General features: G+C 46.9%; 1 protein-coding gene across 1 annotated transcript in view; it reads left to right on the forward strand.

Moving 5' to 3' along the window:
• The window catches only part of LOC311111948 (traf2 and NCK-interacting protein kinase-like), a 38,300-nt gene extending 14,879 nt beyond the window's left edge, over positions 1-23,421 (forward strand). The window contains exons 3-34 of the mRNA XM_084154885.1: positions 6,547-6,603; positions 6,724-6,849; positions 7,698-7,808; positions 9,080-9,170; positions 9,371-9,501; positions 9,636-9,690; positions 9,791-9,869; positions 9,956-10,131; positions 10,255-10,321; positions 10,418-10,616; positions 10,703-10,819; positions 11,696-11,764; positions 11,852-11,992; positions 12,397-13,554; positions 14,911-15,078; positions 15,288-15,571; positions 16,081-16,178; positions 16,294-16,394; positions 16,546-16,569; positions 17,207-17,284; positions 17,639-17,727; positions 17,808-17,901; positions 17,992-18,138; positions 18,220-18,310; positions 18,700-18,870; positions 19,149-19,292; positions 20,036-20,170; positions 20,333-20,433; positions 20,627-20,776; positions 20,875-21,034; positions 21,247-21,386; positions 21,512-23,421. Coding sequence (XP_084011011.1) covers positions 6,547-6,603; positions 6,724-6,849; positions 7,698-7,808; positions 9,080-9,170; positions 9,371-9,501; positions 9,636-9,690; positions 9,791-9,869; positions 9,956-10,131; positions 10,255-10,321; positions 10,418-10,616; positions 10,703-10,819; positions 11,696-11,764; positions 11,852-11,992; positions 12,397-13,554; positions 14,911-15,078; positions 15,288-15,571; positions 16,081-16,178; positions 16,294-16,394; positions 16,546-16,569; positions 17,207-17,284; positions 17,639-17,727; positions 17,808-17,901; positions 17,992-18,138; positions 18,220-18,310; positions 18,700-18,870; positions 19,149-19,292; positions 20,036-20,170; positions 20,333-20,433; positions 20,627-20,776; positions 20,875-21,034; positions 21,247-21,386; positions 21,512-21,595 — 4,836 coding nt within the window. The 3' untranslated portion in view covers positions 21,596-23,421. The remainder of the gene's footprint in view (positions 1-6,546; positions 6,604-6,723; positions 6,850-7,697; positions 7,809-9,079; positions 9,171-9,370; positions 9,502-9,635; positions 9,691-9,790; positions 9,870-9,955; positions 10,132-10,254; positions 10,322-10,417; positions 10,617-10,702; positions 10,820-11,695; positions 11,765-11,851; positions 11,993-12,396; positions 13,555-14,910; positions 15,079-15,287; positions 15,572-16,080; positions 16,179-16,293; positions 16,395-16,545; positions 16,570-17,206; positions 17,285-17,638; positions 17,728-17,807; positions 17,902-17,991; positions 18,139-18,219; positions 18,311-18,699; positions 18,871-19,148; positions 19,293-20,035; positions 20,171-20,332; positions 20,434-20,626; positions 20,777-20,874; positions 21,035-21,246; positions 21,387-21,511) is intronic.
• The last annotated feature ends 275 nt before the right edge of the window (positions 23,422-23,696 follow it).

Consider the following 23,696-nt stretch of genomic DNA (forward strand, 5'->3'; position numbering starts at 1 on the left):
CACTGTTGCTGGTATTTTGGCCCATTCCTCCATGCAGATCTCCTCTAGAGCAGTGATGTTTTGGGGCTGTCGCTGGGCAACACGGACTTTCAACTCCCTCCAAAGATTTTCTATGGGGTTGAGATCTGGAGACTGGCTAGGCCACTCCAGGACCTTGAAATGCTTCTTACGAAGCCACTCCTTCGTTGCCCGGGCGGTGTGTTTGGGATCATTGTCATGCTGAAAGACCCAGCCACGTTTCATCTTCAATGCCCTTGCAGATGGAAGGAGGTTTTCACTCAAAATCTCACGATACATGGCCCCATTCATTCTTTCCTTTACACGGATCAGTCGTCCTGGTCCCTTTGCAGAAAAACAGCCCCAAAGCATGATGTTTCCACCCCCATGCTTCACAGTAGGTATGGTGTTCTTTGGATGCAACTCAGCATTCTTTGTCTTCCAAACACGACGAGTTGAGTTTTTACCAAAAAGTTATATTTTGGTTTCATCTGACCATATGACATTCTCCCAATCCTCTTCTGGATCATCCAAATGCACTCTAGCAAACTTCAGACGGGCCTGTACATGTACTGGCTTAAACAGGGGGACACGTCTGGCACTGCAGGATTTGAGTCCCTGGCGGCATAGTGTGTTACTGATGGTAGGCTTTGTTACTTTGGTCCCAGCTCTCTGCAGGTCATTCACTAGGTCCTCCTGTGTGGTTCTGGGATTTTTGCTCACCGTTCTTGTGATCATTTTGACCCCACGGGGTGAGATCTTGCGTGGAGCCCCAGATCGAGGGAGATTATCAGTGGTCTTGTATGTCTTCCATTTCCTAATAATTGCTCCCACAGTTGATTTCTTCAAACCAAGCTGCTTACCTATTGCAGATTCAGTCTTCCCAGCCTGGTGCAGGTCTACAATTTTGTTTCTGGTGTCCTTTGGCAGCTCTTTGGTATTGGCCATAGTGGAGTTTGGAGTGTGACTGTTTGAGGTTGTGGACAGGTGTCTTTTATACTGATAACAACTTCAAACAGGTGCCATTAATACAGGTAACGAGTGGAGGACAGAGGAGCCTCTTAAAGAAGAAGTTACAGGTCTGTGAGAGCCAGAAATCTTGCTTGTTTGTAGGTGACCAAATACTTATTTTCCACCATAATTTGCAAATAAATTCATAAAAAATCCTACAATGTGATTTTCTGGAATTTTTTTCCTCAATTTGTCTGTCATAGTTGACGTGTACCTATGATGAAAATTACAGGCCTCTCTCATCTTTTTAAGTGGGAGAACTTGCACAATTGGTGGCTGACTAAATACTTTTTTTCCCCACTGTATGTCAATAATGATGTGCCTCTCCTCTCCGTAGCCTTCTCTCCTCTCTGTAGCCTTCTCTCCTCTCCTCTCCGTAGCCTTCTCTCCTCACCGTAGCCTTCTCTCCTTTCCGTAGCCTTCTCTCCTCTCCTCTCCGTAGCTTTCTCTCCTCTCTGTAGCCTTTCCTCTCCGTAGCCTTCTCTCCTTTCCGTAGCCTTCTCTCCTCTCCTCTCCGTAGCCTCCTCTCCTCTCCTTTCCTCTCCGTAGCCTTCTCTCCTCTCCGTAGCCTTCTCTCCTCTCCGTAGCCTTCTCTCCTCTCCGTAGCCTTCTCTCCTCTCCGTAGCCTTCTCTCCTCTCTGTAGCCTTTTTTCCTCTCAGTAGCCTTCTCTCCTTCCCGTAGCCTTCTTTCCTCTCCGTAGCCTTCTCTCCTCTCCTTTCCTCTCCGTAGCCTTCTCTCCTCTCTGTAGCCTTCTTTCCTCTCCGTAGCCTTCTCTTCTCTCCATAGCCTTCTCTTCTCTCCGTAGCCTTCTCTCCTCTCCGTAGCCTTCTTTCCTCTCTGTAGCCTTTTTTCCTCTCAGTAGCCTTCTCTCCTTCCCGTAGCCTTCTCTCCTCTCCGTAGGCTTCTCTCCTCTCTGTAGCCTTCTCTCCTCTCCGTAGCCTTCTCCCCTCTCCTCTCCGTTCCTTTCCTCTCCATAGCCTTCTCTCCTCTCCGTAGCCTTCTCTCCTTTCCTCTCCGTAGCCTTCTCTCCTCTCCGTAGCCTTCTCTCCTCTCCGTAGCCTTCTCTCATCTCCTCTCCATAGCCTTCTCTCCTCTCCAAAGCTTTCTCTCCTCTCCTCTCTTTTCCTCTCCGTAGCCTCCTCTCCTCTCCTTTCATCTCTGTAGCCTTCTCTCCTCTCCGTAGCCTTCTCATCTCCTATCCTTTCCTCTCCATAGCCTTCTCTCCTCTCCAAAGCCTTCTCTCCTCTCCTCTCTTTTCCTCTCCGTACCCTCCTCTCCTTTCCTCTCCGTAGCCTTCTCTCCTCTCCGTAGCCTACTCTCCTCTCTGTAGCCTTCTCTCCTCTCCGTAGTCTTCTCTCTTATCCGTAGCCTTCTCTCCTCTCCTCTCCTTTCCTCTCCGTAGCCTTTTTTCCTCTCAGTAGCCTTCTCTCCTTCCCGTAGCCTTCTCTCCTTCCCGTAGCCTTCTCTCCTCTCCGTAGCCTTCTCTCCTCTCCGTAGCCTTCTCTCCTCTCCGTAGCCTTCTCTCCTCTCCTCTCATTTCCTCTCCGTAGCCTTCTCTCCTCTCTGTAGCCTTTTTTCCTCTCAGTAGCCTTCTCTCCTTCCCGTAGCCTTCTCTCCTTCCCGTAGCCTTCTCACCTCACCGTAGCCTTCTCTCGTCTCCGTAGCCTTCTCTCGTCTCTGTAGCCTTCTCTCGTCTCCGTAACCGTTTCTCCTCTCCGTAGCCTTCTCTCCTCTCCGTAGCCTTCTCTCCTCTCCGTAGCCTTCTCTCCTCTCCTCTCATTTCCTCTCCGTAGCCTTCTCTCCTCTCTGTAGCCTTTTTTCCTCTCAGTAGCCTTCTCTCCTTCCCGTAGCCTTCTCTCCTCTCCGTAGCCTTCTCTCCTCTCCGTAGCCTTCTCTCCTCTCCTCTCATTTCCTCTCCGTAGCCTTCTCTCCTCTCTGTAGCCTTTTCCCCTCTCAGTAGCCTTCTCTCCTTCCCGTAGCCTTCTCTCCTCTCCGTAGCCTTCTCTCCTCTCTGTAGCCTTCTCTCCTCTCCGTAGCCTTCTCTCCTCTCCTCTCCGTAGCCTTCTCTCCTTTCCTCTCCGTAGCCTTCTCTCCTCTCCGTAGTCTCCTCTCCTCTCCTTTCCTCTCCGTAGCCTTCTCGCCTCTCCGTAGCCTTCTCTCATCTCCTCTCCATAGCCTTCTCTCCTCTCCAAAGCCTTCTCTCCTCTCCTCTCTTTTCCTCTCCATAGCCTCCTCTCCTCTCCTTTCCTCTCTGTAGCCTTCTCTCCTCTCCGTAGCCTTCTCATCTCCTATCCTTTCCTCTCCATAGCCTTCTCTCCTCTCCAAAGCCTTCTCTCCTCTCCTCTCTTTTCCTCTCCGTACCCTCCTCTCCTTTCCTCTCCGTAGCCTTCTCTCCTCTCCGTAGCCTACTCTCCTCTCTGTAGCCTTCTCTCCTCTCCGTAGTCTTCTCTCTTATCCGTAGCCTTCTCTCCTCTCCTCTCCTTTCCTCTCCGTATCCTTCTCTCCTCTCCGTAGCCTTTTTTCCTCTCAGTAGCCTTCTCACCTCACCGTAGCCTTCTCTCCTCTCCGTAGCCTTCTCTCCTCTCCGTAGCCTTCTCTCCTCTCCTCTCATTTCCTCTCCGTAGCCTTCTCTCCTCTCTGTAGCCTTTTTCCCTCTCAGTAGCCTTCTCTCCTCTCCGTAGCCTTCTCTCCTCTCCGTAGCCTTCTCTCCTCTCCGTAACCTCCTCTCCTTTCCTCTCCGTAGCCTTCTCTCCTCTCCGTAGCCTCCTCTCCTCTCCTCTCCTTTCCTCTCCGTAGCCTTCTCTCCTCTCCAAAGCCTTCTCTCCTCTCCTCTCTTTTCCTCTCAGTAGCCTTCTCTCCTTCCCGTAGCCTTCTTTCCTCTCCGTAGCCTTCTCTCCTCTCCGTTGCCTCCTCTCCTCTCCTCTCTTTTCCTCTCCGTAGCCTTCTCTCCTCTCCGTAGCCTTCTTTCCTCTCCGTACCCTCCTCTCCTGTCCTGTCCTCTCCTCTCTATCCTTATTCTCTCTTATTCCTTCCTACTGCATTTGATCCATTTTTTCCATTTGCCTAGTTTCTCTCTCTCTCTCTCTCTCTCTCTCTCTCTCTCTCTCTCTCTCTCTCTCTCTCTCTCTCTCTCTCTCTCTCTCTCTCTCTCTCTCTCTCTCTCTCTCTCTCTCTCTCTCTCTCTCTCTCTCTCTCTCTCTCTCTCTCTCTCTCTCTCTCTCTCTCTCTCTCTCTCTCTCTCTCTCTCTCTCAGTAAATCTCTTCTGTCGTTCATTTGACCTCCAGAACTGCTGGAGCGAGACGCTGACTTGCTGAACCTGTCTCTTCAGCTCACACTGCAGACTGTGTGTGTGTGTGTGTGTGCATGCTTTTGTGTGTGTTTACGTGTGCATATTTGTGCACATCTCATCTTCAGAGTGGATACTATACACAGCCTGTGTAGCTCCAGAGCATGGGCCTGGATTATGCTGCTCTGCCTGCTGCTCTGCCCGCTCAGGGTTTACTATGGCTGGGTTGGGCTGCTAGGATAATCCCAGGCTTCAGGCCCAGACGTATATGGCGAGAGAGTGGCTCTTTGATGCCTGGGGAATCATATAGGATAGAGAGGGGAGTGGACGATTTTTGGGTTCTATGAGAAGGATGGGGGGCTTGGTGTGTGTAACTGTGGTGGGGTAGGTTTACATTTTGGAATGTGTGAGGCAGATGTGTCACAGATTTACGTGAAGGCTAACGTTTTTTTGTTATGAATCTTGTTCTGTAGGCAGTTTGCAGACTGGTCACTAGCTGGCACAGTCACAAAGTCATACAATCTGATTTTGAACCTAACCTTAACCACTCTGCCTAACCTTAGGTTAAGACCAAAAAGCAAATGAATGAAATGAATTTGTACAATATAGTCAATTTTTACTTTGCAGCTGGCCTATCTAGAGGAAATTGCTCAGTTCTGCCTCCAGGACATGAGTCATCCCAATAAACGTCAACATGTGATTTTACATTGGTATATAGAGAGGAGAGTGGTGTGTGTTTGTATGTGTGCAGATTACCGTGACATGGATTAGGATTAGGCTATAACCCATTTACTCCCCAACCGCTGTTTGACTGCATGCAACCCCTTCTTTGCAGTGTTTGTGTGTGTGTGTCTGTTTGGCACAATATGCAAACAGTATGCATTTCGTAGACTGGCTAGTCAGTGCAGGAGAGGAGGGAGGGAGAGGAGGGTGAGAGAAAGCGCTTTCTTTTCAGCTTTCTCTCCTCCAGGGAAGAGATTGCTGTGGTCATGGAAATAGCCTCAAACCTTCAGTCATTCTGTCCATCCCCTCACCCCTCAACCCTAGCAGGACAATGCTCACTTCTTCTCCTCTCCTGATGTGTGTGTGTGTGTGTGTGTGTGTGTGTTGGCCACTGTACGTTGGTTGACCAGGCCTGTTGCTAGGCTACGGACAGGAAGTGTCCTGCATAGTAAATGTGTCTGAGGGGATCTTGTGTAATGGAGTTGGCAGTGGACGCACAAACACACACACACACACACACACAAGCAATTGCGCACACACTGACGAGCCTCACGTGCGCACACACACTCGTCAGCTGGTTGGTGCTATGAGGCGTGAGACTGCAGATCTAGGTCAGGAAGGCATGCGAGAGAATGAATAAACGAATGAAAGAAGGAATGAAGCTACACATTCTGAATGAGTCGGCTTAGGGAAGAGAAGGGCTTTCCTTGCTACGAGAGCTGACACACACCCCACCAACGTGTGTGTGTTGGTGTGGACCTTGAGGTCCATAGACTGCTGTATTCTGGGAGTAATTCTATTGTTTTTCTCAAACAAAGAGTCTTTGTAGTTGTGGAATTGGGGCAGACTGATCCTAAAAGAAAATAATCTCCCCAAGAACGTGTGTGTGTGTGTGTGTGTGTGTGTGCGTGCGCGCGCTTGTGGTCAAACTTATGGGCTCTACTGTAGACTGTGTGAGTCAGAGTGCTAACTCATTGGCCTGTGACTAGTCATTGCTTAATTCCCCACATCCTCCCTTCCCCTCCTCCCCTCTTCTCTTCATTCATGTCTCTTCTATTATGATTCTGTGCTTTATTCTCTCCCAGAAATATGATCATTAAAATAAAAAATGTTTCCTCTTGTGTCTGGTTCCTGCTGCTATTCTGGTTAATGATCAACATTAGGTCATTAAAAGGACAATTCCACCCCAAAACAGTATTATGGTATTAGTTTCATTAGTCCATTGTTGACATAGTCCCAAAATGTTTTGCTTGTCAGTGATCACGTTTTCAAGATATGCAACTTTCAAAATACGGAAGTCATCCCTGTATGATGCATTTTGGAACATATGATGCTGTGTTTTGCGTTATATGATGCATCATATTTCTTTTTAAAGTTACATATCTTGAAAACATGATTTCTGACAGTCTCAAAATGTTTTGCTTATGTCATCAATGGACTAATGAAACAAATACCAAAAGATCGTTTTTGGGTGGAATTCTCCTTTATGATTAGGTCAATTAATTAACTATATTCTCTCTGTTTCAGGGTCGTCATGTCAAGACAGGGCAACTTGCGGCCATCAAGGTCATGGATGTCACCGGGGTAAGTGACACACATACATATACACACATTCTAAGGTGCATATGTGTGTGTGTGTGTAGAATTGTAATGTGTGTGTGTGAGCATCATTGTAATCTGTGTGTGTGTGTGTGTGTGTTCCAGGATGAGGAGGAGGAGATTAAAGGAGAGATCAACATGTTGAAGAAGTACAGCCACCATCGGAACATCGCTACCTACTACGGTGCCTTCGTCAAGAAGAACCCACCTGGCATCGACGACCAGCTATGGGTATGTGTGTGTGTGTGTGTGTGTGTGTCCTGCAGGTTCATGCTCTACAACATTCGGAGAGTACGACCCTGCCTTACACAGGAAGCGGCACAGGTCCTAATCCAGGCACTTGTCATCTCCCGTCTGGATTACTGCAACTCGCTGTTGGCTGGGCTCCCTGCCTGTGCCATTAAACCCCTACAACTCATCCAGAATGCCGCAGCCCGTCTGGTGTTCAACCTTCCCAAGTTCTCTCACGTCACCCCCCTCCTCCGCACACTCCACTGGCTTCCAGTTGAAGCTCGCATCCGTTACAAGACCATGGTGCTTGCCTATGGAGCAGTGAGGGGAACGGCACCTCCGTACCTTCAGGCTCTGATCAGTCCCTTCACCCAAACGAGGGCATTGCGTTCATCCACCTCTGGCCTGCTGGCTCCCCTTCCTCTGCGGAAGCATCTGGCACCCCAATGGTGGAACAAGCTCCCTCACGACGCCAGGACAGCGGAGTCACTCACCACCTTCCGGAGACATTTGAAACCCCACCTCTTTAAGGAATACCTGGGATAGGATGAAGTAATCCTTCTACCCCCCCCCCCCCTCTACCCCCTCTACCCCCCTCTACCCCCCTATAACCCACTGGCTATAGGGTGAATGCACCAATTTGTAAGTCGCTCTGGATAAGAGCGTCTGCTAAATGACTTAAATGTAAAATGTAAATGAGTGTATGTGTATGTGTGTGTATTTGCATCCTTGTGCTCCTGCGTGTGCGTGTGTGCGTGTGTGTGTGTGTGTGTCTGTCTGTGTGGTAACTCTCTCTCTCTCTGTCTCTCTCTCTCTCTCTCTCTCTCTCTGTCTCTCTCTCTGTGTAGTTGGTGATGGAGTTCTGTGGGGCAGGCTCAATAACAGATCTGATTAAGAACACCAAGGGGAACTCACTGAAAGAGGAGTGGACTGCCTACATCTGCAGAGAGATCCTCAGGGTAAGTATTACTAATATTTAGTGCTGAGAGATTAACCAACATTTTGGTTATTTTTAGGTTTTTAAACAACTAATTGACCAACATCAGTTCAATTATTTTAATAACATTTAATTAAATGCGCACATTGCGCAGTTTCTCTAGAGATAAATCAGATCAAGCCCGAACTGTGCGATGTAGTAGGGAGTTGTAGTTTCCAACAGGCCAATATTCTATATAGTTTAGCATAGAAAACGTGGTAATTAACTACAATGACCATAATCCATTGCGCGCCAACTTGTCCGGTCTGTGTTTCTTTTACGCTTGCTATGTAAAAGACAGAAGAATGCACGATGGAGAGGGGATAGAAAGTAGTTGCTTTGCGAGGTATCTCTACCTGAAAATACATGATCTAAGTGATTGATAGTTGGTATTCAGCAGTCAGAAAAGTATGCCTTATTTACTTTGAAGAACTACTAAAATAGTGATTTTGTCAGACAGCATAGACAGCAGCTCTATAGAGATGAGAGGATGACTTGGAATGAAATAATAAAGTCATCAAATAAAACAAATGAACTATTTAATAAGTAAAGTAATGTTAATAAATGATGGTTAAGAAGTGATGAGCAGTAATGGGCAGTCACTACCATCATGGGATGTTTATTCATTGTTTATTCTGTGTTCAACCCACATAATACATTCAACCCACATAATACATTCAACCCACATAATACATTCAACCCACATAATACATTCAACCCACATAATACATTCAACCCACATAATACATTCAACCCACATAATACATTCAACCCACATAATACATTCAACCCACATAATACATTCAACCCACATAATACATTCAACCCACATAATGCATAGTGCATTTAATGTTAAAAAAATAATTGAAATCGAAAACCGTGATATTTTTTTAAATAATCGACCTCAAAAAGCACATCGCTCAGCACTACTACTATTATACTATTACAGTGGTGAAGTACTTTTAATACTACATAATATTACTACTGGTATACTACTATAGAACAACACAACCAACACATTCAGAGTGATCTGAAATGAACAACCATATCTCTCGCTTTCTCTTCATCATATTCTGTCATCCTTCTCTCTCTCTCTCTCTCTCTACCTCTCTCTTTCTCTCTCTACCTATCTCTCTCTCTCTCTCTACCTCTCTCTCTCTCTCTCTCTACCTCTCTCTTTCTCTCTCTACCTATCTCTCTCTCTCTCTCTACCTCTCTCTCTCTCTCTCTACCCCTCTCTCTCTCTCTCTCCAGGGTCTGGCCCATCTCCACCAGCACAAGGTCATCCACAGAGACATCAAGGGTCAGAACGTCCTGCTGACAGAGAACGCAGAGGTCAAACTGGGTGAGACAGACCGACTGACACAATGGCATTTGTTGGTTTTAAGAGAAATTCCATTGTCCTACCCAGAGTTGCTGAACATGTTATCTTCTTCAGTTTCCACATTGGTCATGCACCAGACAGGCAGAACGGTCAATTATTTAATTGACTGACTGACTGACTGACTGAGTAATTGATTGATATGTTGATTGGTCTCTGGTCAGTGGACTTTGGTGTGAGTGCCCAGTTAGACCGAACGGTGGGGAGGAGGAACACCTTCATCGGGACTCCCTATTGGATGGCTCCAGAGGTCATTGCCTGCGACGAGAACCCTGAGGCCACCTACGACTTCAAGGTACCCAGAATACTCTGCTTCACACAGTATGTGTTTTGTCCCTGCATGTATTTATTTCCTCCTCCTAACTCAGTGCTCTCACTTGTCCTCTCGCTCTCTCTGTCTCTGTCACTCACTCTCTCTGTCTCTCTTAGAGTGACCTGTGGTCTCTGGGTATAACAGCTATAGAGATGGCAGAAGGAGCCCCTCGTAAGTATGGACACACACACACACACACACACACACACACACACACACACACACACACACACACACACTGGTATTAACCCTTTTCTGTCCCTCTCTGCAGCGCTGTGTGACATGCACCCAATGAGAGCTCTCTTCCTCATCCCACGAAACCCCGCCCCCAAACTCAAGTCCAAGAAGTGGTGAGTCTGCATCACACACACACACACACACACACACACTAATATCCCTATTATTAGGATAATATAACAATAATAATTACTTCCAGGTCTAAGAAGTTCCAGTCGTTCATCGAGAGTTGCTTGGTGAAGAGTCATGGTCAGAGACCCAGCACAGAACAGCTGTTGAAGCATCCCTTCATCAGAGAGCTGCCCAACGAACGACAGATCCGCATCCAACTGAAGGACCACATCGACAGAACCAAGAAGAAACGTGGCGAGAGAGGTGAGACCGATATCAGTAGCCTGGATCAGAAATAGATGGCCCTGTTTCTGTGTTAACCCACTTCTCCTCCTGAGAGATCTGATGTGCTAGGTCACTAAAACCGGGTGGTGTGTTCTTCTGCAGATGAGACAGAATATGAGTACAGCGGGAGTGAAGAGGAGGAAGAGGAGAGAGACGTGGGGGAGCCAAGGTAACACACACACAGAAAAAACACAGTCAGCACAAACTCCAGGCTCTCATTGGCCCATTTTCCACTAACACTCTCTTCTGATTGCTCCTTCCCCAGCTCCATCATCAACATCCCTGGTGAGTCGACGTTAAGGCGGGACTTCCTGCGTTTGCAGCTGGCCAATAAGGAACGCTCTGAGGCTCTGAGGAGGCAGCAGTTGGAACAACAGCAGAACGAGGAACACAAACGCCTCCTACTGGCCGAACGACAGAAACGCATAGAGGAGCAGAAAGAACAGAGGAGGAGACTGGAGGAGGTAGGACACACCCACGCACGCACACACACACACCCACGCACACCCACGCACACACACATGTTTAACTCTCTTTTTCTCTCTAACAGCAACAGCGAAGGGAGCGTGAGTTGAGGAAGCAGCAGGAGAGAGAACAGAGGAGACGCTATGAAGAGATGGAACAACTACGGCGAGATGAGGAGAGGAGGCACACGGAGAGAGAACAGGTACACACTTTCTCTTTGACTTCCTCCTTAAGTTCTCTTGTTCTCCCTCTTCCTGCTGCTACAGTGTATAGGAGTATCTCTCTCTCTTTCTCTTTGTTCTTGTTTTCTCTGTGCCTCGGTCTCTCCTTCCCTCTATGCTGCATTAGGACTATATCTCTGTCTTACACTCTTTCTTTCTCCCTTTCTCTCGTTCCCTCCACGCTGCGTTGTGATAGGAGTATATCCGTAGACAGCTGGAGGAGGAACAGAGACAGTTAGAGATTCTACAGCAACAGCTTCTACAGGAGCAGGCTCTACTGCTGGTAACACTGTTACCCCTGCATGTCTATGTATATATACCCCTGACCTCTCACCCCTGACCTCTCAATAACTTCTACAGGAGCAGGCTCTACTGCTGGTAACACTGTTACCCCTGCATGTCTATGTATATATACCCCTGACCTCTCACCCCTGACCTCTCAATAACTTCTACAGGAGTAGGCCCATTGTATACCTGCATGTATACATCTACCTACCCCCACCCTCTCATGGCTCACCCCTCAACCCTGTGAAAGTACAGCTACAGAGCCTGTGGTGTAAACCTGTACCTTGTCCCTGTGTCCAGTGTTTGTTGTTCCTCAGTCCTTTCTGCCTCCCCTCTCTCTAAGTCCTTACCCTGCAAGGAACCCCACTCCCCAGCCCGATCATGGAACGTCCCTGTGAGCGCTGTCCTGTATGGATCCTATTGGTCGACTTGTCCTGTATGGAGTGATGCTATTGGTCATGTGTGTCATGTGTCTGTCTGTTGCATGGCTCGTGCTGTCATGATAGGGATTTGGTTAAGATCAGATAATAACAATCTTCCACGTGTGTGTGTGTGTGTGTGTGTCTCCATAGGAATATAAGCGTAAGCAGATTGAGGAACAACGTCAAGCAGAGAGGCTACAGAGACAGTTACAACAAGAGGTAGCACTTAGTTCTTATGATGATGTCATATAACAATGTTGTTGAATAGTTGAAGAGATGGTAAACTGTTGTCTATTTGTTTTATAGAGAGCCTACCTGGTGTCTCTACAGCAGCAGCAACAACAACAGCAACAACAACAAAACCAAGATGGCCGACCAGGCGAGAAGAAACTGTATCACTATAAAGACTCAGCTAGTCCTACTGACAAACCTGCATGGGCTAAAGAGGTACACACACACACACACGCACACACACACACACGCTGGCCTGTGTCTACACTGATAGTTTCTACAGACAGAAGCAGAAGGGTTTGAGAGAAGATGCCGATAAAAGAAAGCTGTAGAGACTCTAGTCTCTGGACATTCATAACTGAAGTTCATAAGTTCAGTCTCAGTCGAACTACAACATTGTCTGTATGGAGGTGGTGGTGCATACAGCTGAGCGGATTGGAACAAGATACTGTGTTTTTCTGTTACAGTTCTTCTGTGTGTTTTTATATTTGATGTGTGTGGTGTTTGAAGAGTTTGCATGTGTGAATTGGTCTGTCTGTTCACGTGTGTACGTCTGCGCGCGTGTGTGTGTGTGTGTGTGTGTGTGTGCTTGTTTAACTTCTGCCCCACCTTGTCTCCAGGTCCCGAAGCAGCAGACACACCACCAGAGCCACTCACCCCGCCCATTCCTCAGACAAAGCCACTCCTTCAACCAACCTTCATCCTCCATTCCTTCCCACGCCAACCCCCCTCGCCGATCCCCCTCCAACCCCACCTGCCCCCCTCACATCCGTATATCCCTGGAGACTAGTGATCCAGTAGATCCCTTTCTGAAACAGGAGATTAGCCAGCAGGTTAGAGAGATGAGAGCTCAGAAAGCCAGTCAAAGGGTGTTCAGACACAAAGAAAAAGGACCCAATACCAGAGTAGTACAACACATCAACCAGGGGCCAAAATGGCCTAGCCGAGTCGATCAGAAGGCTGGTCAGCAAGACCGAGGGCGCAGTCCCAGGCCTAGACACCAAGGGCCGCAACACAACCCCAACCAGGGGCCACAGCATAATGGGCAGGGGCAACAGGCTGGCTTTAACCGAGGCTCCAGCCCTAACCCCAACCCCAACCAAGCCCCAAAAGAGAGCCCCATGTCTAATCACCAAGCCCCTAACCAAGAGGCCAACAATGGGCCAGTCTGGGCACCCAGCTCCAGACCCAACCAGGGACCTAACCTGGGGGTAAAAGACCAGGGGCCGATATGGGTCAGTGGCCGTAGTGGCAGCTCCATCTCCCCCTGTCGTAGAATAGACGTAGAAGTAAATGACATAGATGTAGAAATAGACTCCTCCTCCTCCTCCTCCTCTCATTCTAATTCTTCTTTCCTCTACCCCTCTCCTGATCATGATCTTGGAGGCAGCTTTCTGTTTCCCTGTCGCATAGTAGATGTAGAAATAGATGAACTAGATATAGAAATGGAGGAACTAGAAAAGTGGGAGTTGGACTGTTGGAGGTATGGAGAGGAGGAGAAGGAATGGAGAGAAAGGGGTAGAGAGGGAAGTGTGGGGAGGTTGGGGATGGCTTCCAGCCATGAGAGTCTGTTGGGATCCTATGGGGGCCATACGAACTCTGACCTCTACTCTCGATCCCTAACCCCTGACCTCTCAGCCTCTGCACCGGCAGGCCGGCTACGCCCTTTCCTGTCCTCCAATCACAATCACTTCCCGGCTCCTGAATCCTCCAAGCAGAGTCCGTTCCTCCAAGTCCCCGGTTGGGCTCCTCCCCCTCTCAACAGAGTGAGGTCAGGGGTCAGTGATGATGATGATGAGGTCGTGACCTCTAACCTGGACCTGGCCTCCTCTGCACCAGCTAACATGCTCAGATCACACCTGGCCCAGGCCATGCCCATCAGACCCAAGCAGTCATCCCTCTCTCGGTCCTCCCTCTCTGTCTGTCGTTCTCCTGGTAAGAGATCAGGTCCTCTGAAACAGTTAGTTTCAGCCTTAAATTGGATGGGCCTCTCGCCCCGAGGGTCACCCAGAACCTCACCCCAAACCTCAGCCAGAATCTCCCCCTCACACTCCCGACCTGAGTCCCCCAATTATTTATCCCCCAATCCCTCTCCAGCTCCATTCTACCACTCCCAGTATCTCACACCCTACTCCTCCCCCTTCGGCTCCCAGTCCCAGCTCACTATCAGACCACTAACTGCTAGCCATTAGCTGCAAGCGCACACACACACACACACACACACACACACACATACATACACACACACACACACACATATATATATATTCTTTATTATAAAAAATATTATTTTATACTCTTTTGTACTACGAAAATTGTTCTACTTGTTTTGTTGACTAAAAGTCATTCATATAGCTCAATTGGTTCATCCTTACCCTACTACCTCCCATAGTCACCAATCCAATCAAAACAGATATCAAGAAGAACCAGGTCCCCCCCGCCCCCCTCCCCTGTTAGGCTGCCTCACCTCCCCCTACCTCTAACACCCCACAATCCCTTGGAGCCACCTTCCCCCAACCGCCCCTCGATCTGGAGGGTGATGATGTCACAGGAAGGTCTCCATACGTGTCACATCCTGTTTACGGTCAGTTAGCCAGTTGCAGTTCTGCTTGGTGATGGGTGCTGGCCAATCAGGTCTCAGCTGGGTGAATGCCAATCAGGTCTCAGCTTGGTGCTGGGTGGAGGCCAATCAGGACTCACTTCAGTGCTTGCTAATTGGCGGTGGACTATCTTTTCTCTGGGATCACATACCAACATGGATTCTCAACATTTCAGATACTCTTTTCTGCTAGAACGATACCCTCCAACTCCGCCTCTCCTCCGTCCCCCTCTCCATCCTCTCTTTGTCAGTCTGTCTGTCTGTCTATCAGTTTAAAACTTTGTTTAGATGCAGCAGCTGGCGCAATTAACCTTTCTCTCTCTCTCGCTCGCTCTCTCGCTCCCCCTCTCTCTCCATCTCTCTGTTACAGCTTGTACCAGTTGATTCTAACCAGTAATTGCATGACTGATTGCTCAGATCAACATGCAATGATGAGCCTGTAGAACACAGGGACCTGCCTCAGTGCCTCTAGAACACCGTAGACAACGCTGTATTAACATGTTGGTCATGTGCTAATAATAATCATGTGTGTCAGGTGGAGGATCGGTCCAAGCTGAACAGACAGAGTTCTCCAGCGCTGCAGCATAAGGCTGTCTCCAGCCGGGTCTCTGAGGCCTCCCTGCCCCCCCACTCCGAGTCCTTTAGCACTGCAGGGATGCAGCCGGCCCGCACCCCACCCACACACCGCCCAGTTGAACCACAGGTGTGTGTCTGTCCCTCTGTCTGTCTCTCTCTCTGTGTGTGTGTGGACAATTACCAATATACACACAACATATAATGATATTCGATATTGCATACTAGTATGCTGTAGCCTTTAGTACAGTCAACAAGCAATATGTCTATCTGTTGGAATTAGAAAATGGATATTCCCATAATTCCCTGTTTTATCTCCTTCTCTCGCTCTCTCTCTAGATGGCCCACCTGATTCCAGTGAAGACCATGACAGGCTCTCAGTCTCTGCAGGAGAGCACAGGAGGAGAGGGGGGGGGGATGGGAAGGAGAAGGGAGGAGGGTGGAGGAATGCCACCCCGTCAGAACTCTGACCCCACCTCTGACTCTAACCCCGCCCCTCCACCTCGTACCACTAGCCGAGAGGACGATGAGCTTCCCCCTAAGGTCCCTCAAAGAACCACCTCAATCTCCCCAGCCCTGATGAGGAAAAACTCTCCCAACGGACAGGGACTCATACAAGCCAGGTGTGTGTGTGTGTGTGTGTGTGTGTGTGTGTGTGTGTCTCAGGGTCGGGCTCAATTCCATTTGAATTCCAGTAAATTCAGGAAGTGCACTGACATTTCTATTCACTTCAATGCTTTTCAATGGGAAAATAGTGAATTGTAATTTGGTTTACTTTCTGAATTGAAATAGCATTTACCCCAACCCTGGTGTGTGTACTGTGTATGTATTAACAGTGTTTGTGTATATGTATGTATTAACAGTGTGTTCGTGTGTGTGTGTGTGTGTGTGTATATGTATGTATTAACAGTATGTTCGTGTATGTATTAACAGTGTGTGTGTGTGTGTGTATTAACAGTGTGTGTGTATTAACAGTGTATATGAATGTATTAACAGTATGTACGTGTATGTATTAACAGTGTGTGTGTGTGTATTAACAGTGTGTGTGTGTATTAACAGTGTGTGTGTGTGTATTAACAGTGTGTGTGTGTGTGTGTGTGTGTGTGTATTAACAGTGTGTGTGTTCTTTCAGTAATCCAGACCTGAGAGCATCAGAGCTGTTTCTGGATACTGCTCTACAGAGGAGGTCCTCTCACTCCTCCTCCTCATCCTCACCTTCATCACAGAGAGGTACACAGACACACACACACACACACACATATATATGTGACTGATAAAAAAGTGTATTCGTCTATTGATACGCTTTGTGAATATTGATGCTGACTCCTCCCTTATGCTGTGATAGGTCCACCAGTCCAGGAGACCTCCCCCCCAGCAGAAGCCAATCAGGAGGTCAGGATCAGACCGGAGGAGGGGCGAGACGCAGCCAGACCCAGCAGACCAGCTGTGAGTAACACACACCTCTCTTCTTTCTGGGAGTCAGGCTTTCTCCTCTTCTGCTACTTATCTGTTTCTCTCTTTTTCTCCCTCCCTTTCTCTTTCTCCTTCCTTCTCTCCTCCTCAATCTCTTCTGCTGTTGATCCCCTTCTCCTATCAGAGCTATAAGAAAGCCATAGATGAGGTTAGTGACCTCCCCCTTTTATATCTCTCTGTTTCTACCTCTCTCTCAGTACAACCAGTATGGCCCATTCATTCAAGGTTTTAGTGGGACGTGTGTAAGCTCAACTTAACATCACTTTGGAGGTCTGACCAAGTCAGACTTTTGGAATTCTGAAGTGTTTGAATTGAAGTGTCCGGTGTGTGTGTGTGTGTGTGTGGTTACTGTGGTTTAGGAAGAGCTTGAGGAGGTCCACCCTGTCTGCATGAATTGGTTTGGTCCAGTGGTTGGGGGGAATGGGGCTGTGGGACTGGACCATCTGGTTGCATGGGGGTGTTTGCTAGATGGATGCAGACATGGATGTTACCCCTTTTTATTTTTTAGAAGTTTTTTATTATTGGCTTATGACATCTTTGTTTTAGCTGGTCTTTTACTAGGAAATCTTTCTCCAGAGTTCACAAATGTTTGTTGATGCGGATGGTTTATCTTGTTCTGTCCTTCTCTCAGTTCCCCCCATGTCTCTGTTAAATGGACTCTCCCTTGACTGTTAGACAATTCGAAGTGATCACTGCATTAAATAATATTTGGGTTCAAATATGTATTTATTCTCTCTCTCTCTCTCTCTCTCTCTCTCTCTCTCTCTCTCTCTCTCTGTCTCTAGGACCTAAGTGCGCTGGCTAAGGAGCTGAGAGAGTTGAGGGTAGAGGAGGGCAGTAGACCTCCAGTGAAGGTGAGAAAGGTAATGTTTGTGACAAAGCATATCCACACTATTACCTTCATAGTGTATACTTTCAGACAGTATACCTTCATAGTGTATACTTTCAGACAGTATACCTTCATAGTGTATACTTTCAGACAGTATACCTTCATAGTGTGTACTTTCAGACAGTATACCTTCATAGTGGGTACTTTCAGACAGTATACCTTCATAGTGTATACTTTCAGACAGTATACCTTCATAGTGTGTACTTTCAGACAGTATACCTTCATAGTGTATACTTTCAGACAGTATACCTTCATAGTGTATACTTTCAGACAGTATACTTTCCAAATAAAGGTCATTGATGGGATTTCTGTTATTCCTGTTTCCAAGGTGACAGACTACTCATCCTCGAGTGACGAGCGATCAGAGAGCAGCGACGAGGACGGAGAGACGGGGCAAGATGGGACTGTGGCTGTCATGTAAGTGTGTGTGTACTAGGCCATGGATTTACAGGTGTAGTGAGTTGTATGTAGGGGGTCTGACTGTGCGTGTGTTGCAGGCCACAGCAGGGTGAAGCATATGGAGGTTTGACTGAAGAACCTCTGGCAGGCTCCTTCAACACAACACAGGACAGCACTCTGATCATGAGAGAGGTGCGACACGCACACACACACACACGCACACCACACACGCACACGCACACGGACATACAGCTAAGCTTTCTTTCTCTGTCTCTCTCTCAGGCAGAGGAGAGGAGGAGGGCAGCAGGCCATGGTGAGAGTAATGGGTTCCATAGCAACCATCACGGCAGCGGTAACCATGGCAACCTCCCTGACCTGGTCCAGCAGAGCTCCTCCTCTTCACCCTCAACCCTGGACGCACTGAAAGAGGTAACACACTCACACACACACACACACAATTATTGTTTCATTTTTTTCTACAGATGTGCTCATTGGTTGTTTTCTTTCCAGCAATTTGGATCTAAAGCCTCCTTCTCCCCATTCGGCGATCCACGGTCCTATCAGACCTCCCCTACTGAAGATGAGGATGAGAGCTCAGCTGGTAATGTTGTGTTAATGTTATTGTAAGGTTATTCTTTGGTTGCTGTTATGTTGTGTTTATGTTATTGTAAGGTTTTAATGTAGTGTAAACGTTACAAACAAACAGTGCTTATATTTGTCCTATTTTACATGTGTACAAGTGTGTATTAATACACGTGTGAATTGGAAATGTGTTTTTGCATATCCCAACTCTCCCTGCGACACCCTCTTGTGAGTGGGGTCACGGCCAGGGTCAACCCTAGAGCAATTAGGGTTAAGTGCCTTGCTCAAGGGCACAGCAACAGATTTTTCACCTTGTCGGCTCGGGGATTCAAACAAGCAACCTTTTGGTTAATGGCCCAACGCGGCTACCTGCCCCCCCTATACTATAACGTTGTTCTGTGGTTCCAGGTCTGTTCACCAGTGAGTTGCTGCATCAGGAGCAGGCCAGACTAGCTGAGGCCAGAAAGATCAGCGTGGTCAACGTGAACCCAACCAACATACGACCTCACAGTGACACGCCTGAGATACGCAAATACAAGAAGCGCTTCAACTCTGAGATACTGTGTGCTGCTCTCTGGGGTAAGAAACCCTAGATATTCTCACACAAATCTGAACACATACACACATGCAAAGTTTCTCTTACATAGGAATGCAACTTAGTCATGTCTATGCACACACACACACTGACAATGAATAATCTCTCTCTCTCTCTCGCTCTCTCTCTCTCTCTCTCTCTCTCTCTCTCTCTCTCTCTCTCTCTCTCTCTCTCTCTCTTTCTCTCTCTCTCTCTCTTTCTCTTTGAGTCTCTCTCCCTCTCCTCTCCTCTCTCCCTCTCTCCTCTCTCACTCGCTGTCTAGGTGTGAACCTGTTGGTGGGGACAGAGAATGGTTTGATGTTGCTTGACCGTAGCGGTCAGGGGAAGGTCTATAACCTGATTACCAGGAGACGCTTCCTACAGATGGATGTCCTGGAGGGACTTAATGTCCTGGTTACTATATCAGGTATTACCGACTGAGCGCAATATGACCATTACATAACCGCAACATGACCACAGAGGGAGAACATTGCTCTGTTAGTTAAAAAAACTGGAGGCCTGTAGAGCTTTACTCTGTTCTGATAAAGAGACATCTCTGTTCTGATAAAGAGACATCTCTGTTCTGATAAAGAGACATCTCTGTTCTGATAAAGAGACATCTCTGTTCTGATAAAGAGACATCTCTGTTCTGATAAAGAGACATCTCTGTTCTGATAAAGAGACATCTCTGTTGACAGGATAAAGAGACATCTCTGTTCTGATAAAGAGACATCTCTGTTGACAGGATAAAGAGACATCTCTGTTCTGATAAAGAGACATCTCTGTTGACAGGATAGAGACATCTTTGTTCTGATAAAGAGACATCTCTGTTCTGATAAAGAGACATCTCTGTTCTGATAAAGAGACACCTCTGTTCTGATAAAGAGACATCTCTGTTCTGATAAAGAGACATCTCTGTTCTGATAAAGAGACATCTCTGTTCTGATAAAGAGACACCTCTGTTGACAGGATAAAGAGACATCTCTGTTGACAGGTTAAATATACATCTCTGTTCTGATACATCTCTGTTTTCTCTCTCCACCTCCCTCCTTTCTCTCTCTCTTTTACCTTATCTCTCCCCCCTTATCTATCGCCTCTCTCTCTCTTTCCCTCTACCCTCCCTCCCTGTCCCCTCTCTTTCTCCCCTCCCTCCATCTCTCCCCCTCCCAGGGAAGAAGAATAAGTTGCGTGTGTACTACCTGTCCTGGCTGAGGAACAGGATATTACACAACGACCCAGAGGTTGAGAAGAAGCAGGGCTGGGTCACTGTAGGAGAGTTGGAGGGCTGCGTACACTACAAAGTCGGTACGGATCTCTCTCTCTGTTTCTGTCTCTCTCTCTCTCTCTCTCTCTCTCTGTGTGTGTGTGTGTGTGTGTGTGTGTGTGTGGGGGACTGACCCTCCTTTGTGTGTGTGTTGCCATCTCTTCTTTGTGTGTTATTGACTCTTCTGTGTATGTTGTTTCCAGTAAAGTACGAGAGGATCAAGTTCCTGGTGATCGCTCAGAAGAACGCAGTGGAGATCTATGCCTGGGCCCCCAAACCCTACCACAAGTTCATGGCCTTTAAGGTAACACACACACCATGTTGAGATGTGACGTTCTAGTTAGGTAGACATCTTGGAAGTACAGGGACTCCTTGAGAGAAAATGTTGCAGCGTTGTCTGTGACAATACTATGGGGTCTGTCACGTTGTTTGATACTGGTTACTCTGGGGTCAATAGCAACCCCCCTATCTCTCTCTCTCTCTCCTCCCTCTCCCAGTCGTTCACTGACCTGCAGCACCGCCCCCAGCTGGTTGACCTGACGGTGGAGGAGGGGCAGAGGTTAAAGGTCATCTACGGCTCCAGCCTGGGCTTCCATGTCATCGACGTCGACTCTGGCAACCCTTACGACATCTACGTCCCGTCACACGTAAGTCTGTGTGGTGTGATGTATAGTTATTCTTCCTGACTGACAGGTTGATAGACAGTAGATAACAATTCACATCCCTCTCTCTCTCCTGTCTATAGATTCAGACCCAGGTGACTCCCCATGCCATCGTGGTTCTTCCTAAGACAGACGGGATGGAGATGTTGTTGTGTTATGAAGATGAGGGAGTTTACGTCAATACCTACGGACGCATCACTAAAGACGTTGTGCTGCAGTGGGGAGAGATGCCTACTTCTGTTGGTGAGTGTGTGTGTGTGTGTGTGTGTGTGTGAGCGAGCGAGCCCAGCTTTGTTTTAGGCCTGTGGGAGCTTGTTTAGGTTAATGTAAAGTTTAATCAGATTCAATCTCAATTTTGTTGTGTTCCATAATAGAACAGTGTAGTCTATACAGTGAAACTAATACTGTCTGTTTTTAACTTCTCTCTGTCTCTCTCGCTATCCTTACTCCTCCAGCCTATATCCACTCTAGCCAGATCATGGGCTGGGGGGAGAAGGCCATAGAGATCAGGTCTGTGGAGACAGGACACCTGGACGGGGTCTTCATGCACAAGAGAGCCCAGAGACTCAAGTTCCTGTGTGAGAGGAACGACAAGGTAAACAACATGCGCGCACACACACACACACACACACACACACACATTCATATGCTCTATTGCCTGCAACAATCATGTATTTTAATGCTTTGTGTGTGTGTGTGTTTGTTTGTGTGTGTGTCTAGGTGTTCTTTGCGTCGGTTAGGTCTGGAGGCAGCAGTCAGGTCTTCTTCATGACCCTCAACCGTAGCTCCATGATGAACTGGTGAAACTAACTCCTCCCACTGTCTTCCCATTGGCCTGCTCAGCTGTCCATCACAGGCCAAGACTAATTTCATAAGCCAATTAAAACAATGGACCAAGAGAATCAAATCGCACCCTGAATCAAACAAGTGAGTTGAATATTGGGAGAGTCCAACACTGAATTTAACTGAGAGAACACACTGGAAGGACAGTGAAACACTGAGAGACTACAACACTGTAACAGACCTAAAGGACTATAAAGAATAAAATAATAAAAAGATACATGACTATTAAGAAGAGGAGTGGGAAGGCAGGTGAGTGTTTGGATCAACGGGAGCGCTGGTTTTCCAAGATCTCGACTACCCTCTGTGGAGACGAACCGGTACTTCCTGAAACTGTTCTTTCTTTCTCTCCTCCACTTCAACCTTCCCCTCCCCTCTCTCTCCACCACTCCCATACCATCTCTCTCCACCACTCCCCTCCCCTCTCTCTCCACCACTCCACCCCTCTTCTCTAAAATATGGGCTATGTCCCTTTAAAATAAAATCCCAGCCTCTGTCTCTCTCCTCTACTCCATTCCTTCTTTCCTCTCCTCCTCCTATCCCTCCACTCTAAAGTCTTTAAATTCTCAAGGTGCTGCATCAGATCAACTGTAATGTTATTAAAAAAGAATAACAACATTCTGCTGTTTACTAGAAATATGCTTTCTTTCTGTCTTTTAAATAACACATTGTTCAGGTTTTGTTTCTTGTTTTAGGTACTTTATAAATAATTACTTTTGAATTGTAATGTTAAGAGCTTGATAACTTGCACAGCACATTGTTAGTTTCTGTCGTTCAGTTTGTGTGTTTTATTTTATGCTGAAATGCCAGATAAAAACCTGATTCAACTGAGAATCATTTGAGAATCGTCTGAGAATGAACCAATCTGTGTCTGTCTGTCTTATCTGTCTCTGTGTGTAAAGAATCATTGTGTAAAGCTGTCTCCCACCTGAGTCTGATTTGATTGGTCTGGTCTGATTGTGACTACTTCCTGTTTGGACAGTGCCTAGCATGATGAAGCAAACATCACACAGGTCAACTAATTTATCTACCATTGTTTTGTTCACACTTTTCTGTTGGTTTACCATTTTATTTTAACACTTTGATAGCATCTTATGTCCATAGATTAATCATTATAATTTCAATTTAACCAATACTTAATTTATAAAAAAATAAATAATAATGTTTAAGAGTTTTTATGAAATACATTTGCATTTATGAAAACAAAGATGAGAACATCTGAAGCTGTTGTCCTTTATGCTGTCGAAGCCATTCTGTAGAACTCCATTACCCAGAATACAACAGTTATGTAAGGCGTGTGTGTGTGTGTATATTTAGTAACTACAAACACATTCATCCAAGAAACAAAACTAAAACAAGACCCACTCCCTCAAATTACAAACAAGTGCAGGGGCAACACTTTTGTCCGGAAATTAAACTTCCAGACTGCTCCTTTAAGTTTCATGCTTAAGTTACTAATGAAGTTACTGTTCTGTAGGCAGGTTGCTTTTTAGAATGTTAGCAATAAAGAGCTGTGCTGATTGAACTACAGTCTTCCCCGCGCACACGTGTGTGTGTGTGTGTGTGTGTGTGCACGCGTGCATGTGTGTGTGTCCGTGATACACACCTCTGTCATGGTCTTCTCTCTATCTGGTGAACAGACTGCTGATCCCACTGCTGTTGGGTTTCTGTCTTTAAAAGAAAAACTCTACACCCCTCTTTCTTCTGTTTGTTTCTGAACGACAAACTCTTCACTAACGTTTTGGTTTCTTTGTTTTGTAAAACAGAAAAATAAATGATACTAGAACATTATTCAGTTTTTAATGTATTTCTTTATTTAGATTCTGTGGTGTGTGTGTGTGTGTGTGTGTGTGTGTGTGTGTGTGTGTGTGTGTGTAGGGGTTGCAGTGTAAGTTATCAGCTGAGGCCACCGACCCTCAGACTTTGTCCCTGTAGAAGGTATATCATTAACCCTACCTAATACTGTCCCTCACTGTGTGTGTGTGTGTGTGTGTGTGTGTGTGTGTGCGTGACTGAACGTGTGTGTGTGTCTTAGATCTTCCCCCTCATTTAGAGCTAATGTGCT

Source organism: Coregonus lavaretus (genome assembly GCF_964263955.1).
Source record: "Coregonus lavaretus genome assembly, chromosome: 38".
Classification (NCBI taxonomy): domain Eukaryota; kingdom Metazoa; phylum Chordata; class Actinopteri; order Salmoniformes; family Salmonidae; genus Coregonus; species Coregonus lavaretus.